General features: G+C 38.6%; 3 protein-coding genes across 3 annotated transcripts; 2 read left to right on the top strand and 1 right to left on the bottom strand.

Annotated features, from left to right (window-relative positions):
- The first annotated feature begins 1586 nt into the window (after nt 1–1586).
- Nucleotides 1587–3626, top strand: LOC122534189 (NPC intracellular cholesterol transporter 2 homolog a-like). Its single transcript, XM_043664571.1, has 4 exons — nt 1587–1926; nt 2980–3090; nt 3174–3355; nt 3448–3626. Exons 1-4 carry the CDS (start codon nt 1842–1844, stop codon nt 3529–3531), a joined length of 462 nt encoding a protein of 153 aa, XP_043520506.1. The 5' UTR covers nt 1587–1841; the 3' UTR covers nt 3532–3626.
- LOC122534185 (serine/threonine/tyrosine-interacting protein-like) lies at nt 2932–5534 on the bottom strand. Its single transcript, XM_043664567.1, has 6 exons — nt 5379–5534; nt 4957–5055; nt 4734–4885; nt 4465–4653; nt 4160–4393; nt 2932–3397 (listed from the first exon to the last, which is right to left on the bottom strand). Exons 1-5 carry the CDS (start codon nt 5415–5417, stop codon nt 4183–4185), a joined length of 690 nt encoding a protein of 229 aa, XP_043520502.1. The 5' UTR covers nt 5418–5534; the 3' UTR covers nt 2932–3397; nt 4160–4182.
- A 7535-nt stretch (nt 5535–13069) lies between these two features.
- On the top strand, nt 13070–15967 carry LOC122534190. The gene is made up of 4 exons (XM_043664572.1): nt 13070–13219; nt 13441–13500; nt 14158–14262; nt 14930–15967. Exons 1-4 carry the CDS (start codon nt 13208–13210, stop codon nt 15155–15157), a joined length of 405 nt encoding a protein of 134 aa, XP_043520507.1. The 5' UTR covers nt 13070–13207; the 3' UTR covers nt 15158–15967.
- The last annotated feature ends 51 nt before the right edge of the window (nt 15968–16018 follow it).

Here is a 16018-nt window from a genome sequence, read left to right as displayed (position 1 = left end):
TACACGTAGTAGATAATGTAGATTCCTACTACGAGTCCTTACACAAATAATTAACACGGATATCCGAACAAATATATATATTTAATATTACACTTTTAGTACAAATAATATCACAACAAATATTACACTTTCAGTACAAATATTATCACAACACTCGACTAGCGAGAAACTTATACTCACGAGCAGGCGCAGGAGGAGAAGTAGTAGTATCACTTTCTTATCTTGATTTTTAACTCTTCGCTTTTCCTCTTCGCAAGCTGGCTTTTATAGCCACTACTTGCGAAGAGGGGGAAAATCTTTTCCCGCCTTTTTCCGGGCTTTTCTTTTTGCCCGGAAAAAGGTGTCGCTGCCTGCTTTATTGGAAACACACCTTTCGACGGAAAGTTCCTGCGGAAGTACGTGGCGCTGTCTGGTGTTTCGCGGAGGTAGCGGTCGCTACATGTCTATAGGCGATACTACCATCTATGCACTTTTCGATTCCAATTGGAACTAAAAGGACAAAAAGGAAAACTCCGATAGATGGCACAACGTTCCTCGTCCCGCCAGATGATAACTCCAGACGGATCGAATAGATGGCAGTAGTACCCTGTCTGATGGTATGAATAATTTACTCCTTTAAATAAATATATTACAAAATTTAACAAAAAACTACAACAATAACTATTTATTTTAATTTATGCGTAACAAAATCTTCATGAGAACCGCTTGCTTTGGTTGAATACTGAACTGAGAATACAATATATTTTCCTCTATTTTATCTTCTTTTTTCTTCATTTGTAATCAACGTCGTCGATGTTAAACTCGTTTTAAAAATGCGCACGCCGTATCACAATGGTAGACAAAAGGAACGTGATAATGTGCTTCAAGAACAGAGACATAGATTGATTTCACAGTTTTGCCGCAACGTGGCGCTAGGCGTTTCAGAGCCCGTGAGTCGACGAAGTTTTTATTTTTGATGTTAATGGATGTGTTTTATGTTTAATGGAAAATTAATTTGCAAACTTTTATCTCTGTCCTTCTGGTTACGCCCTAAGAAAATATGTAAAAAAATTAAAAATTTGCAAATTTTGTTGACACATTCGAAGCATTTGTTCGAGTATAATGATATATAATATTTAGCAAGTTGCGTATTATATTATGTTCTGAAAAAATATTTTGATATTTTTTTACAAACTGCCATGAAATACTAATTTCTTTTTTAAGATTCTGCAATTATTGCTGTTTCGTAATTGATTTCTACAGAAAACCAAAATAACAATATTCCTAGTTTTAAGTTTAAAAATGAACAATTGCGTATGTTCATGAATTGTTTACGTTCATGGAGCCACAATGCTTTAATAGCTGGAAAATATTAAGAATACGTGTATGGATTCACCGTTTCCATCAACGGCATCCGGTAATAGACCGGATGAAGAACTAATGCAGCAGATATAGAACTCTGTTGTTTGTTTGCGATGAGTTACAACTACCCTGTTCTGTATCTTGTTTGTCTATTTCACAAGAAAATTTCGTTTCAACTCAAATCGTTGCAACGCCGTTTCACGTGACGCAAAAATGGCAGTTTTTATCTTTCGTTCAGTCAGAATAAACACACTGAATAATCATTCACGTTCATTCAATTTTTGTCCTTTGACTCAATATTTTGTAAAGTAGCGTCAATCATGTTGCATGTGCGCCACGTTTATCATTAGACGTAGGTGGTAGTAATTTTGTGTACGAGATACGTAATTTGAGGACAGTGTGAGTGACGTGATGGTTGCTCACAGTAGCAGACAAAAATGTTTGTTTCGATATAGAGCTCCGTACAAGTTTAATAGCTGCGCGGACTCCAAACGAGCAACATGCATCGAATGATTGCTATAATTCTCGCCCTATTTTGCTTGAACTTCTCGCCAACCTGTCGAGCCGTCGACATCAGTGATTGTGGTAAGTGTGATTGATTTCATTGTTTTTACTTATATTCGATCGATGAATATTTTTCCACGATAATATGCTTACTCGGTGTTGCTGTGAGAAAAAAGAACGCAAAAATCACGAACAATACATACTTGTGTTTTTTCAAACCTCAAAGTCATTTATCTTGACAATGCTCTGTATATAATTGACTTTCTTGTGCTATATCAGTGAAAGGAAAACTGGCGGTAAATATGACAGTGTAAAATATTAGAAATTACTATGTGTATTTCTTAATTACTTGCAATGTTATAATATATATCAAGATAATAATAGATTGAAAATCTTAAAATAACGAAACATCACTTATCTTTTTTAACGTTGAATCATACATTATCGATAAACAAATACATACGTGTACAATCACGATTTCTTTGTTTCGAACGAGATTTCTTTATTTTGCCCATTCTTTCACGAGGACAGTTCAAATTAATCTAGAAATCACGTACTTGGATATCTTAGACATTTTGTCGTTTAAATTTCACAATTTCTCACAGTCATATGTTTCATTTTTAACTGCGTTAAGGACGATTTGATACAGTTGCAAATTTAAGTCACTGATCATTCAAACTTCATTTTTGTTATAATGCAATCAATAATCGCTAAAAATACAGAGTTATTTTGTTTTGAAAAAAAGTACTTTGCCGAATAGGATGCCACTTAATAATCGGTAAGTAGCTTACAATTGATGTAATAATATACGATCGTAAAAATGGCGGAAATTCTTGTCCGAGAAATTCAAAGTCACGAGGTTACAGCGACTCCTCTATAATTGTGAAAATCTGTTTACATAAAGAACGTACATACATACTTATATACGTCCCATTGATCATATGAACATCCAATTATGACTAATCATAAAACAAAGATTATCAACGTGTTTTTGTATACGTGCATAAATATAAATATATGCAACAATTTTTCTATCGACTTGATATACGTATGATTTTTGCGTATCGAAACAATATAAGAATAATCTACCACGATGTCGCGTCCTTCATTTATATTACAATTTTCTTCATGCAGGCTCGAAAGTTGGCAAACTTACGTCTATAACACTGGACTGTGATATGACCAAAACTGTATGCGAGTTAATACCAGATACAAATGCAACAATTAAGATCGATTTTACAGTCGGTTAGTACGTTCTTAAGAACTATTTGCTCCTTCGTTTGCTTTTCGAGGTGAAATGGTTAAAAAAATTAAACATACTCTTACAGATAAAGATGTTTCGAAAGTTATTGCAGTCGTCCATGGTATTGTGATGGACATTCCAATACCTTTTCCATTACCAAACCCAGACGCTTGTCAAACTGCTGATTCTGGCATTCAATGTCCCTTGAAAAAGGGAGACACGTTGCACTATAAAAATACATTGGTAGTGCTAAAATCCTATCCTAAGGTACTATGGAGTGACAGTTTATTTATTAAGCTCCATCTCACGCTGCAATACAAACAAGTTATTAATCAGTTATTTAAATCGTTAAATTGCAGGTGAGTGTTACCGTAAAATGGCAACTCAAGGATGAAAATAATGAAGACATTATTTGCGTGTTAATTCCGGCACGAATTAAATAGATGGTATTAAACTACGATCTATCATAATTCTATTTTTTAGACAACTATACATATATTACAAAATTTATACGATAAGATTAATAAATTGAATTCAGCACTTTTTGCAATTAGAATTATCTTAATATACAAAATATACAAGAGTTTGTACACAGATTTTTTTTTTTTTTTTTTTTTTTTTTTAAAATTAGTACATTAGGTGAGAAATAAAAATATATCGTATCGTAGCAATAAATAATAAGTGTATTTTTTTTTAAATATATGAACATGCTATAAATTTTAATTACTGTAAAATTAAGAGTAGTGTTTTATGATATAATATAAAAGTGGTTCAAACTCCATTAATTTGTAAGTATTGCTATAAATTAGTACATGGTATAGTTTAAATTTAAGAAAAACTTTAAAATTTTTAAATATTTTGTTTGCCTAAATAAATAATTGTTTTCACTTATATCTAGATAATCGTGCTGCGTTAAATTTTAAATTCCTACATATTAAAATTAAATAATATAACTTTTAATTTTATTAGATATCTCTGCACGTGTATTCTTCAGAACGCGACAATGTAAAAAAACATCATCTTGTCGCAAGTTTATTTCCTTTATCTAATTTAGAGTAAGTCTTTTGGTACCTTTAGCATTTACTAAAAAAATATCAGCTGTCCATTCCGTCGCATTTATCCTCTATCCTCTCAGTATCTATTTGGTGGATAGTTCTTTTTGTTCTTTCCCTCGATAAATTTTGTTGTCCATTTTTTAACGTTTTTTGAGCCTGGTATATTGGTTCGTATTCCCTCAACTGTGCGATGAAACCTTCGTTAGGATTTATACAAAACCTTCTTTGTTGTACAAGTGCATATGCACGTCTGGAAAGATCGTATTTGTTTAAAAATTTTTAAAATAAAGAACGAGAACAGAGAGAGAAATACGAATTTACGTTTGAGAAAGCCCATATGTTTCCATAACGTATGCTAAAACTAATGCTGCGGATCTTGATATACCAGCGTTACCATGTACTAAGACTTGACCACCAGAGTTTAAACCATCATCGATAAATGCTTTTACCTTGTGAAAATGTTGAATAATATTTTCCGTAGCTGTATCAGCAATGTTCAAAACAAGATATCTGTAACATACATATCATAGAGTATTAGAAACATATTGATCACTTGTAAACTACCAAAAGTTGAATCAAGTCTCACTTACTGAAATTTATCAGGAAAATTGGGCTTTATAAAATTTGCTTCTATATCCTGTCTAACGCATATTATATGAGTGATGCCATGTTCTAATAGAGATTGCAGCTTTGATCGGCTAGCTGCGCTATATGGTCCGAGATATAATCCAGGTACCACCTCCTAACATAGAGTGACTATTAATTTAAACAAAAATATTCATTTCAAATAAATTTACATTTAGAGTTAAATACCTGCATATGCCTTCTCATCGTGTAAGTCCATTCTTTTGGTCCATCCATGGACACAGGTATTCTTGGATAATCGTCTGAACCATTTTCGCTAGTCGTTTCCTAAAAAAATACGTTTTGCCTTTCAGTCTGTTTACAGTTTATTACATTCACGACGAAGATTTCGATATACAATGTATTGAAAGAGGATCAGTTTATTAATAAATAAAAAATGCAAACTATCATACATTACTTTCAATAAAATTTATTTTCAATATAATACAAATGTCAAATGTTGAGACATGAACATACAAGAAGTTGAATAATCTTAACATCAATCATATATTTGAAAATATACACAAAAAAAAAAAAATTGTCAGTAACAAATAATATAACCTATAATTTGAAGAATGCATGTTTTGAAATCAATACTGCAACTCGTATACCTCGTCTTGATGAGCTTCATTGCTATCTAGAGACAGCATATCACGAACTTAGCACAATTAAACGTGTGAAAATTTCGAATTTAGATTAAAAAACTAAAGATATATAATTTTTCCCACGATCTCGACACTGTTTCTTGAGGCCATTTGTAACACGTTAAGTTACTACAGCGTCCTCTAGTGCACGTCACCATTTTTTTTTTTTTTTTTTTATTGCAAATTTAAAACACAAATTCATTGAAAATTACTGAAATCTACACATGAAACAAGCTACAGGTAAATAAAATAATCATTACTTTGCTATAAGCAAAATTAAAGAGATTATTATTCAATCGATAATGACTTCTAAACGCACAAAATTAGAATCTCAGATAAATATTAAATTTAATTTAAATTTTCTGCAAATATTAAATTAACTTGTTGCTTTACAATAAAATGTTTTTACAAATCCTCTTGGAAAATTCAATATTTTTAAAAATGGATGTCTTTAATTTACTAATTATTTATCTTTACATATTATAATTTAATCAATTACTATATGGTTGAACGAATAAATAAAATAGCAGGAACAACGAGAGCAAGCTTCAGAATTCAGAATCTTACACGTCTTGAAGGGCATTCGAAGGGTTATCCTTTAATTTCGTATCGAGATACGTATTGAGATAAGAGTTTGGGATCGAAATCAGATCGAAATCGCTGAAGAAACAGCACAATTACGGTTATCGTTAGCCGAATTGCGTAGCAGAGAGATTTCCCGTTCGACAAAGAAAAGGGAAACGGTATGCTTTGGGCTGCGAACGCGAGCCATGCAATGCAATGCAATGCAATTTAGCTACGAACTGTTTGATACAAGATTTTACGAGGCACCGATTCCCGATTGCGGTAACCTGCGCGTTCATTTTCTTCCGGGATGTAATACAATTTTCTATAACTATCGCCACGCTTTCGCGATGAAAGTCTATGCATGCAGCGGCATCAGCTCGCAATTCTGTGTGCGCGTGCTTGGATACGCGTTTTACCGGAACACTTGATAGATTCGCGGCGGTGGCCGTGCTTCCGTGGAAAATATCTTTTTAACTGGGGCAACTATTACGTTAACGAAGTGCGCAAATTTTGATCAGCAGATGTTCGGCCTTTCGTGGCTGACTTACCATTATGTTTCGTATTTCGTAACGCGTTAATCTCAAATCACGATTGACGTAACGAACGAGGTAATCTTTAAGTACAGTCATATTTTAATTTAACGTCTTGATTTGACAGCGTTGGACGGGAGTGTTGGACGTTCAACGTGGCCATTGTCTCCTCATAAGATATAGGTACATGTGCATACGTTGCCGACTCATTCTACTTTAGCGTCTTAAAATTTAAAATCAACAGACAAGGAAGTCTTTAAAAGGCAGCTGTCACAGTGAAACACGCTTGATTGTAGATTTTTATCAAAATGTTTGACAAACTGAACAAATTTGCAGTAGTTTCAATAGTTTCAGTAGTTTGGGGCGTTGGAATAACAAAATGAAATAATGCAATACAAATTTCTTATTCCCTTATGTACTTTCAGATAATAAATCATAGAATGAACTTCAGACCCCGATCTGCTTAAAAAATGGTATCATTCTACGAATATGACTACCGTCTCATACATACATTTGACTGTACATTTCAAATAAACAATCGACGTACTTTATCCTTTTGGTTTCGCTTTTCAGCCAAATTCAAATTTTCCTTCGTTGTCAAACTGTGACATATTTGCACGTACACTTATATGTACGCGGAAACAAATGTCCCGATGCTTATCGCAAAAAACTTTAAAACGTTCCCTTACATACGGTATCACGCTACGCTAAACAAGGGTTGTTAGACGTTTGTTGGTTTCGGTGACACGGTTATTGCCACCATGACTCGTATAATTAAATAATTAAGCAGGCAAGTGCCGACGGCGTAATCCTGTTGCATAGAAGTTTACTTTCTAAGCTGGCTGGCGTTTCCAGCGCTCGCGGATATGGGAATCCGTGTTGTCCTGAGACCCTGAGGGCATCAGCAACGAGATTGTTGCAATCGCCTAGCAATGGCTGGCGAATCTGGAGCACTAGTCACACGTGGCACACGTTGGGGGAAACTGGGAGAACCAGAGGGAACTATCCATCACCGTGTGTAACTAATTTGATTTACCGATCTCTTAGGTGTCATCTGTGTTCCTTATATCCTTTTGAGACTAAACTTTGGGTTACTTGGAAGGAGACATACCAAAAAAGAACTTCAAGGTCTCTTTTCCTCACAGAAAAGACAATTTTTTCATAGAAGACGTAGCACCGATTTTCCATTTTTCTTTTTCTCGCGTAACACTCGCGCTTCGTTGGCTGTCGATTCATTTGAACCAACGTGTCTCCTGCCTCGAGACTCTGCTCTCCCTGTAATTGAAATTAGAAATAGCGTCTTGCTCGTTCCTCGCCTGCAATTCCGTTCAGTCGTCCAAACAGTCCAATAATTATATTATTTTTCACGTCAACGGAGCTTGGCACTCTTCCATTTGCTTAATTCCTTCAATTCGAGGCTATTACAACTCTATACGCGCCTCGAGTGCTCCGTCGTTTCTCTCGTCTATTCTAGGAAAAACAAGTCTTATTATTTCGAGAACCAATCCGGCAGGTCTAAATAGTCAGGTCACCCGGTACGTTTCCCCTCTGGCAATGTTCACTTCGCGAACGTCAAGAAACGCGATCACCGATCACCAGCAAAAAAATCACATTCTGCCGTTCGTCGACCGAGAATGATCGAGATCCACGAGGACAAATTCAGCAATCTACCGAGAAGAAAAATGCGCCGAGCGAATGTATCAGATACACGATCAGCCTAACCATCTATTCCAACTATTTAACTCGTCATGCTTTCATCACGCTTGCGATGATTTGTCGCGCTCTGTTCTTCCTGCGCTGCCGAAGACACAAATTGACAGAGTCGAAAGTCATTTTCACTTTTTAACAGGTGCAGCAAATTGCCAATATATTCAATATATCGACGCTCTTTCTAGCGCGAGAAACTCTTCGTCACTTTCTTGTTACGCGTCACAAAAACAGAACGTAAAGATGGACGATGGATCAATAGGTGGACGTCAAACGCATTTACGTAAATAGATAAATACGTTATCTCGTGTAAATCAATTTTTAATAATAACAAAGACGCAACGAAGCAAAGATACGATTGAACTTATTAAACAAATTACCCTGGATTTCAATTCACCGTTATCGCTCGATTTCATCAGTGTTCTCTAATTGTTGCGAAGAAGTTTGGAAAGCATTCACTCTTTGGCAAGAACTTGCGAACAGATTGAAATTTCACGTGCTCGGAGAAGGAGAGGCTACCACGAATTTCTATCGCACCACCGATTCGCGCGATTCAAGTATGACTCATCTTTGAGGTAATTGCCTCGCCGAGAACGCAAAATTTCAAAAAAAAAGAGACGAGTTTCGATAGAGATACTTTTCCTCTGCCTTTCAAGCTGTCAAACAGTTGTCAATTCGTTTGCATCGTTTAAAAAATATACGTTCGTGATTAACATTCTGCTGTCAATTGTTGTACATCAATTATACGTTTAAATCCAAATTGATTATCAACGGTGAACTTATCGTACGACAGAGGCGAAATAGAAATACTAGCAACGTAGACGGTGTAACTAGCTACATTTGCTTCTTGCTTCAGTCTTATGCAGCGCTGTTCAGATTTCGTGCCGAATAGTATCACAGCGTTTCGATTATTGCGCTATATCATCGTCATTGAAGCTTACTCTCTTAATTACTTTCTTTTCGATTAAACCTGATCCATAAATAGGCAACCTGGTGCATAAATAGGCAGTTTTTAGTCCATCTGTGGCAACACGCATATTTTTAAAACGAGTTTTTAACGGCGGCGAGGTCGATTAAAAATGAAGAAAGAAGAAAATAAAATGGCTAGAAATATATATCGTAATTTCAGTTATTAAGAATCGAGCAAAGCGAGCGGCCGTCATAAAGATCCCGTTATAAATTGAAATCGATAGTTGTTCATAGTTTCTTGTTAAATCTCGCAATATATTTATTTAAAAGAGTAAAAACCTATATCTACTTTTATTTACAGATACTTGTATACAGTTATATCAAGGCCCTGGCACTAAAATCGATCAACAATCGTCGGATTTAGCTCGGCAAGTTTATGTCAGCTATATGGCAAATGTCTGGCGCCTTTCGATTCTTCTCACTCATAATTTGTACCGTTCAAGAGATTTTATTTGAACCGAGTGGATTGCTTAATTCGTCGAGGGCACGGAGAGCCTCCCCGACGATGACTCAAAGTTCCCTCGTGTACCCGTGACCGGTAACCGGGGCGTGTGCGGCGTGGCGCGCTTTGTAGAATCGGTAATCACCACGTTGGATCGTTTCTCGCCATTCGACTACAACGCTGTGGAAAATTCGAGACGTGTTTCGAATTTCTGTCCGCTCCACAGAGCGTGAATTTCTTCGAGCACGCGTTTCTTTTCTCGCCAGTGGTCGTGACGTTGGGACGAATTTCATCAAGGAGTGACTGAAATTCTCACGATTGCAAGTCTTACTCGTGTTATTGGTATTTTATGCATTTTATTCGATCTGAGAATTTCTAAAAGACATGGACTGAGTAGGTATAGATGAAATTCCCAACGAAACGTAACTGCATAGACGACGCGGCTCATTAGCAAGCGGTTGAACTCGATCCGTTCGATCTACACCAACTATACTGTACTACAGTCTCTGCAAACCAGAAGAAGAAGTGGTTATTTAATCTCTCTCTAAAGTAGATCAGAAAACCAGGCATAACGACAGCTTCGATTCGTCGAGGGAATTTATACTCGCATAGAAGAAATTGAAATTGGCGAATTCCCAATGTTTTTCTCACGAAATGTGCTACGCTCATGAAAGAAAGAAAGGATACCATAAGAAAAGGAAGGATTTTCCTTCAAAGTTTCCTTTCAAGCTGCAATGCCGTTCAAGTAAAACTGAGTTTCGTTCGAACGATCAATGTAAAACAACAGCATTGAACTATCAATATTGAACTTTTCAAATTTTGCGAGCGCATGTCAATCTTCGCACAAGATTATCTCGACGCAGCGGCGTACGATCAGAAACAACGAGCGTAACGCAGAGAAATTGCGTAAAGGTCCGAATGGCGACTCGAGTGTGTAAGGGGGTCGAGCGTTCCCGCGTGATTGCCAATCGGCCCCGAAAAAGAATATTTTCCAGAGACGGTTTAACCTCCCAGAGAACGGGAACTTGGACAGATTCGCAGGAAAAGCCGCGCGATTCCCTCGCGTTGCGCGGAAACAAAGCCGCGTCCTGAGAATCGTTTGCCTAATTCGCAAATAAAAACGCGATATTTGAAACGCGCGCTGTCCTAACGCGAAACGAAAGCGTTGGAACACGCGTTGACTTAATTTTTTAGCTTCTTCGTTGCTGCTATTCGTACCCGTTTCGAAACAGACCCGTAGCCTTTCGTATTTTGATTAGGCTCGATTAGTTTTCTGATCAGTTTGTCCGATTCTGTGGGTTGGTCTGTCGATAATGAGGCAGAGAGCCTGAGAAAGTCCGACTAACGCATAGTTACCCTTATTATATACCAGAAAAAGATTGAGAAACTTTATTATCAGTGATAATTGCTCGACGCGGACCGATACATTCCAGTTGACTTTTAACAACTGATCCTATTACCCATGACAGGTAACAACCGAATCCGTTCACTTTGACGATTAGATACTCGTATACTCTTTTTCCTTTTTTTCATTTTTATTTTTTTTCCTCTTTTCTTCTCTCTCTCTCTCTCTCTCTCTCTCTCTCTTCTCTTTTTTTATTAGTCGTCGTCCAATTAAACTCGTTAATTCGTGTTGGAATTCCACTGGGAATCTTCACGAGTCTACGGGTCAAAACCAATGACCAATGGTTTTCCAACTTGGCGAAAGATTGACCAATTGTCCGCTACATTCCCATGTAAAGGGTGGCCAGTTTTCTCGATAAGGAAATCGAGCAGGCCAAAGGAAACCGTGCCAAGGTTTGGAAACTTGGCGAATCCAAGTTGCAACCTTCGTACCTGAAGATCACGTAGCAGAACGTTCTCGAGATTTAGGGAAGACATTCTCTTCAGGGAAATATTACAAACGTCGTCTTTCGTTTCTTTCGAGAACAAGCCAAATCGTTGTCTTGGCAGTCGAACGAATATCGCAGTTTTCTTTTCTTTTTTTTTTTTTTTTTTTTTTNTTTTTTTTCTTTTATGCAAACAAAGTTTCGCAAATTACATACGACTCACTTTTCGGCCTGGAAAAAGTCGAAAGATTCGACGCGAAAGCAACTCGATGAATAATTTCTTTTTCTCGGAATAATATAAAATAAAAATAGCGCATAACCAAGAGGTGTAGATGCATTTTACGACTTTACTTGGACTTGAGCGGGGTTCGTTACGTTGCAGAAACTCGAGCGTTTCGCAGATCGCTTACGAAATTGGCGAGTCGTAAAATCCAACCTACGCGACGCAACGAATAATTAGGATAAGTAGAGTGGAAGAGATGAAGACTGAAAGATAGAATTTCACTTTGTCCCTCTCGATACCTTAGTTACCTTTTTCCAGCTACAATTGCGCAACATTTCATTCCGCGAATTAAAAACGTACACGAGAAGTAGCAAGTAACAAAAACAGCAATGATTCTTCTCTCTTTTTTTTTTTTTCCAATTACATCGATATTCGATCGTAACACGCGATCGAGAATAAATTTACGTTTGAAAAAATATTGGAAACTTTTGCTTCGTTTCGCGTATCGGAGGTTGCACCATCGCGCCTTACGTTATGTTTTTTGCACGCGTCGGTACCGGCGTTATAGAATCACGGTTAGCGGCTAATCGTTGTGCTCGTTCAATTTCACCACACGGAACAATTCGATTTTCTTCCTCGTGGAAGCCGAATTTGATTCACCATGCTGCGTGTTAGAAAAACACGCAACGCGCTTTAACTTTGCTTGATACAAAGGAGAAACGTGAAAGAAAACTGTGGAAAATCAGATAACGACCGACTGATTGAGTTCCTCGTGCAAATAATGAAAAATCTCGGCAGGCAATGGAATCCATCAGACATCGAATGATAAATTTATATGTCGTTGGATGGTAAAGAAATACGTCGAAGCGAAGTAGAAACAGATGGAAAATTTGATGAAATACTCGATGAAACTTTGTTGCAATTCGCGTTGTGTCGTAATTTCGCCGGAAATTGTGCTTAATTTTTCATTGTGCAATTCTCGCTATTGCTATCGCTGTTTCAGGATGGCTGACACGTCCTTTAATAACACGCGAGGCGATTGCAAAGAAACGATTCGAAAGACGACACCAATGATTCGATGTATGTAAATTATTCGAAGAATGCAACATCTCCTTGGTAAAAAAGAAAAAACAAATACGATACACAATCGACGATCGTAGAAGCGGAAATGGATCAAATGTAATCGCAGCGTCGGTCCACGAATTGGGTGAATCGAGTTTGAATTCTCTTCGTAAAAGTTTCTCTCCGCGAAAGTTTCGGTTTCAATTTGAGCAATTTCAGTTTTCAGGGTGTCGTCGCGGAAGTGGACGGAAGTGGAACGATCAATGGAGCACCGAATAAGGGGTCCGAAAGGGTCGATCGTGGTTAGTGAAAGGGGTCCGTGTGCAATGCAATCGTTGTACGCACGTTGTACCCCCGCCTCGTGTTAGTTCCCTGGGCCTGGGCAGGGCACCGCTATAAAAGCATACCGCGTCGCCCCTCGGATAGGTAGTGTTTTCCCGTGTACTGCACAAGAAAAATCGCCTACGATGAAGTTTGTCGTAAGTTTCTGCCAGTTGCGAATCAATTCCTTGCTCTCTCTCTCTTTTTCAATGTTTTATTTCTCCATTTTAAGCTTAAAATCCTTACCTTTCGTTCAGAAGGTTCGGCTTCGTTTGTTATTTTCTCTGATCTTTATTTATTTATTTATTTATTTATTTATTTTTTTTCGTAACCACAAACGAAACGGCGAAGATATCGAATTAATTTCTTGTAATTGCAGATTGTTCTGTTCGCCGCTATGGCCGTCGCCAGTGCCTATCCCGGATATTATCATGCGCCGGTAAGTGGGGCTAAAAGTTTCTAAAAATTCCTCGTTTCATCGTTTTCGATTATTATTTGTATAATAATCTTCCAATCATCTTTCACGTTTAATGGAAGAGAATTTTAATACTAATAGTTTTCTACAAAGTTCTCCTTAACATTTTCTAATAATAATAATAATAATAATAATAATAATAATAATAATAATAATAGCAACTTCGACCATTTACCATTGGGACGGTACTACGGTTGTTTCACTCGTGAAATTCTAACATTTCTCTTAACTGTACGACGCAACGTCCAAGTGTTACTGGACAAAACTTGGGTCGCGATCGATAGCCAACTTACTGGCAAAACGAAATCCCTCGTTCCGACTGATCTAACGCAATCTCTTCAGCATCTACTTTCACGTTTCTCTCTTCTCGTTCATTTACTTGTAATCTAATCTTCCGGAAACTCTCACACGTCCGCTGGTCAGCGTACGATGCATTTCCCTGACGCGACGACGCAGCGCCAGTCTTCTTCGCCTAACCGAGACACGTTGGACTCACTCGGTGGAAAGTAACCAACCAAAACGTCACCAAGTAACCAAGCTTTCGCGTTTCAAGTTCCGCTCAAGTACATAGATAAATTGAAACGAAAACGAAATGAAACTCCTGATTTTTGAAACGCTTAGGTGTCACATCCGTGGTCGGCGCCGGCAGCTTGGCCAGCAGCCGCACCAGTGTACGTACCAGCTGCACCTTCGTACGTTAAAGTTGCTTCTGCACCAATAGTCAAGGTAACGATAGCATTAATTTCGTATTGTATCACGTTGTTGGATGTTAACGCAAGTTAAAAGGAGAGAATCTTCTGTACATGAGTATAAACGTTTACCAGTCAGCCGGAGTTATCAGTAAGTTTCAAAGGAAATCACTCTTCAAAGTAGATCACACTCTGTTTCCTCACGGTAATTTCCGTGATAATCGGAATCAGTACCGTGTCGTTGGCAACTCCTCATTTTTCACGTCTAATGTCTCGTCTGAAGCGGTTCGCTAGTCACGTAACTCAGCTCGCCAGTCAATCAGGGCACACGATCGACTTTCGATCGTCGCATTAAATTGAATCGTTCGTTGATCAACCGGTCTATCAAACGAAGTTTCCAACGAAACTCCAGTTCAATTACTGGGAAGCAAGTGACTCGTAACCCCTTACGCAACCTGCTCTTCACAGCGAGTCGCTCCTCGAGTCCAATCAGCGTTGCTGATTTTCAAGTCGTTTCAGTTTTCAATTCGGAATCATCTTTGTTCGGACTTGGACGCTACGAGACGAAAAGATTTTTCCCGAACAAAGATCCGCCCGTAGCCACGGAAATTAAGAAATTAACGCAAAGAAACGAAAGCTACAAGTATACTTATGCGAGCTCGATACGAGTCGGCTTTTTAACACCCGTTAAAAATTCGCTGCAGGTACACGCTCCGGAAGTGCATCAAGTGCTCCAGGTCCCTCAGCAACCCTCGATTCCGCCCCCACACCCTCAGCCCTTGAACATTAAGATTCCACACGTGTCAGCCGTGAAGATCCCGTACCACGGACCCAAGATCGTACATCCACACCTGATCGGCGTCGAGTCCCACTACGAGGAGCCCCAGGTCAAAGTGGTGAAGGTTCCCATCTCGCATCATCCCTGGGATTAATGTTCCGCGCCGGCACCAACTCGAACTCGCTGGTCCAGGGTGATCCATCCTGGACGAGCCGTCCTGAGGTGCATCCGGAGTAGCGACGCTTTGCAAACAACGATAACCACGGCCAACATCGAAATTCTCCCGGCGGGAAAGAAGCTCGAGACGATATACATTCGAAGCACATTCACTGTGACCCCCCACGTCGACGTTGGTAGTCGACGACCGTACAACGCCGAACAGCGCCTCAGCGCCCGAGTTCTTCGTTCTACGGCTACCTCTCGCTGGCTCTGCCAACGCCGATCGACGTTCCACGTTCCCTCGTTCGGAACCGGAAGTCGGAAGCCGAGTCGGAAGGTTAATCAGTATTAATTGTCCAACGTACGATCGAACGTGGAATCACGGACGAAGAACGTCGAGACACGTTGCTCTCGTTCGACACACGCCCTCAGGATCATCGGCGAGCGTTTTGGACCACCCGAGGACCTCAGACCAGGCAGCACTCTATCTTTGAAAAGAAAAAGTTATTTCTCCGTTTCCGTTTCTTCTCTCGCAGAGTAACCAAGCACGCGATTACCTGCGAACCATCAAGTACACGATTACACAGGCGCAGACCACTCCCTTCCAGACTCACTTCCCGTTAACTCTACCTTCTTACATTTTACTCTTGCGTAAAATTTCTCCACACCGTTGAAATTACATTGTGCGGCATGTGATATTGAAGAGGACATCGGACAGGCCTTCACTGTATATTTTCTTCTCTTCTTTCCGTCTACCACCCACCCCTTACCCTCACCGTACTCTTGCAACAACAACACTTTTATTTATTTTCTAATAAAAGTTAATTTCTATGTCTTGTGATAAAAAAAAAAAAAA

This window comes from Frieseomelitta varia, unplaced genomic scaffold (assembly GCF_011392965.1).
Source record: "Frieseomelitta varia isolate USP_RPSP 00005682 unplaced genomic scaffold, Fvar_1.2 scaffold_579, whole genome shotgun sequence".
NCBI classification, from domain to species: Eukaryota; Metazoa; Arthropoda; class Insecta; order Hymenoptera; family Apidae; genus Frieseomelitta; species Frieseomelitta varia.
The sequence above is the reverse complement of the archived record's forward strand: the minus strand, read 5'-3'. Positions and strand labels throughout refer to the sequence as shown.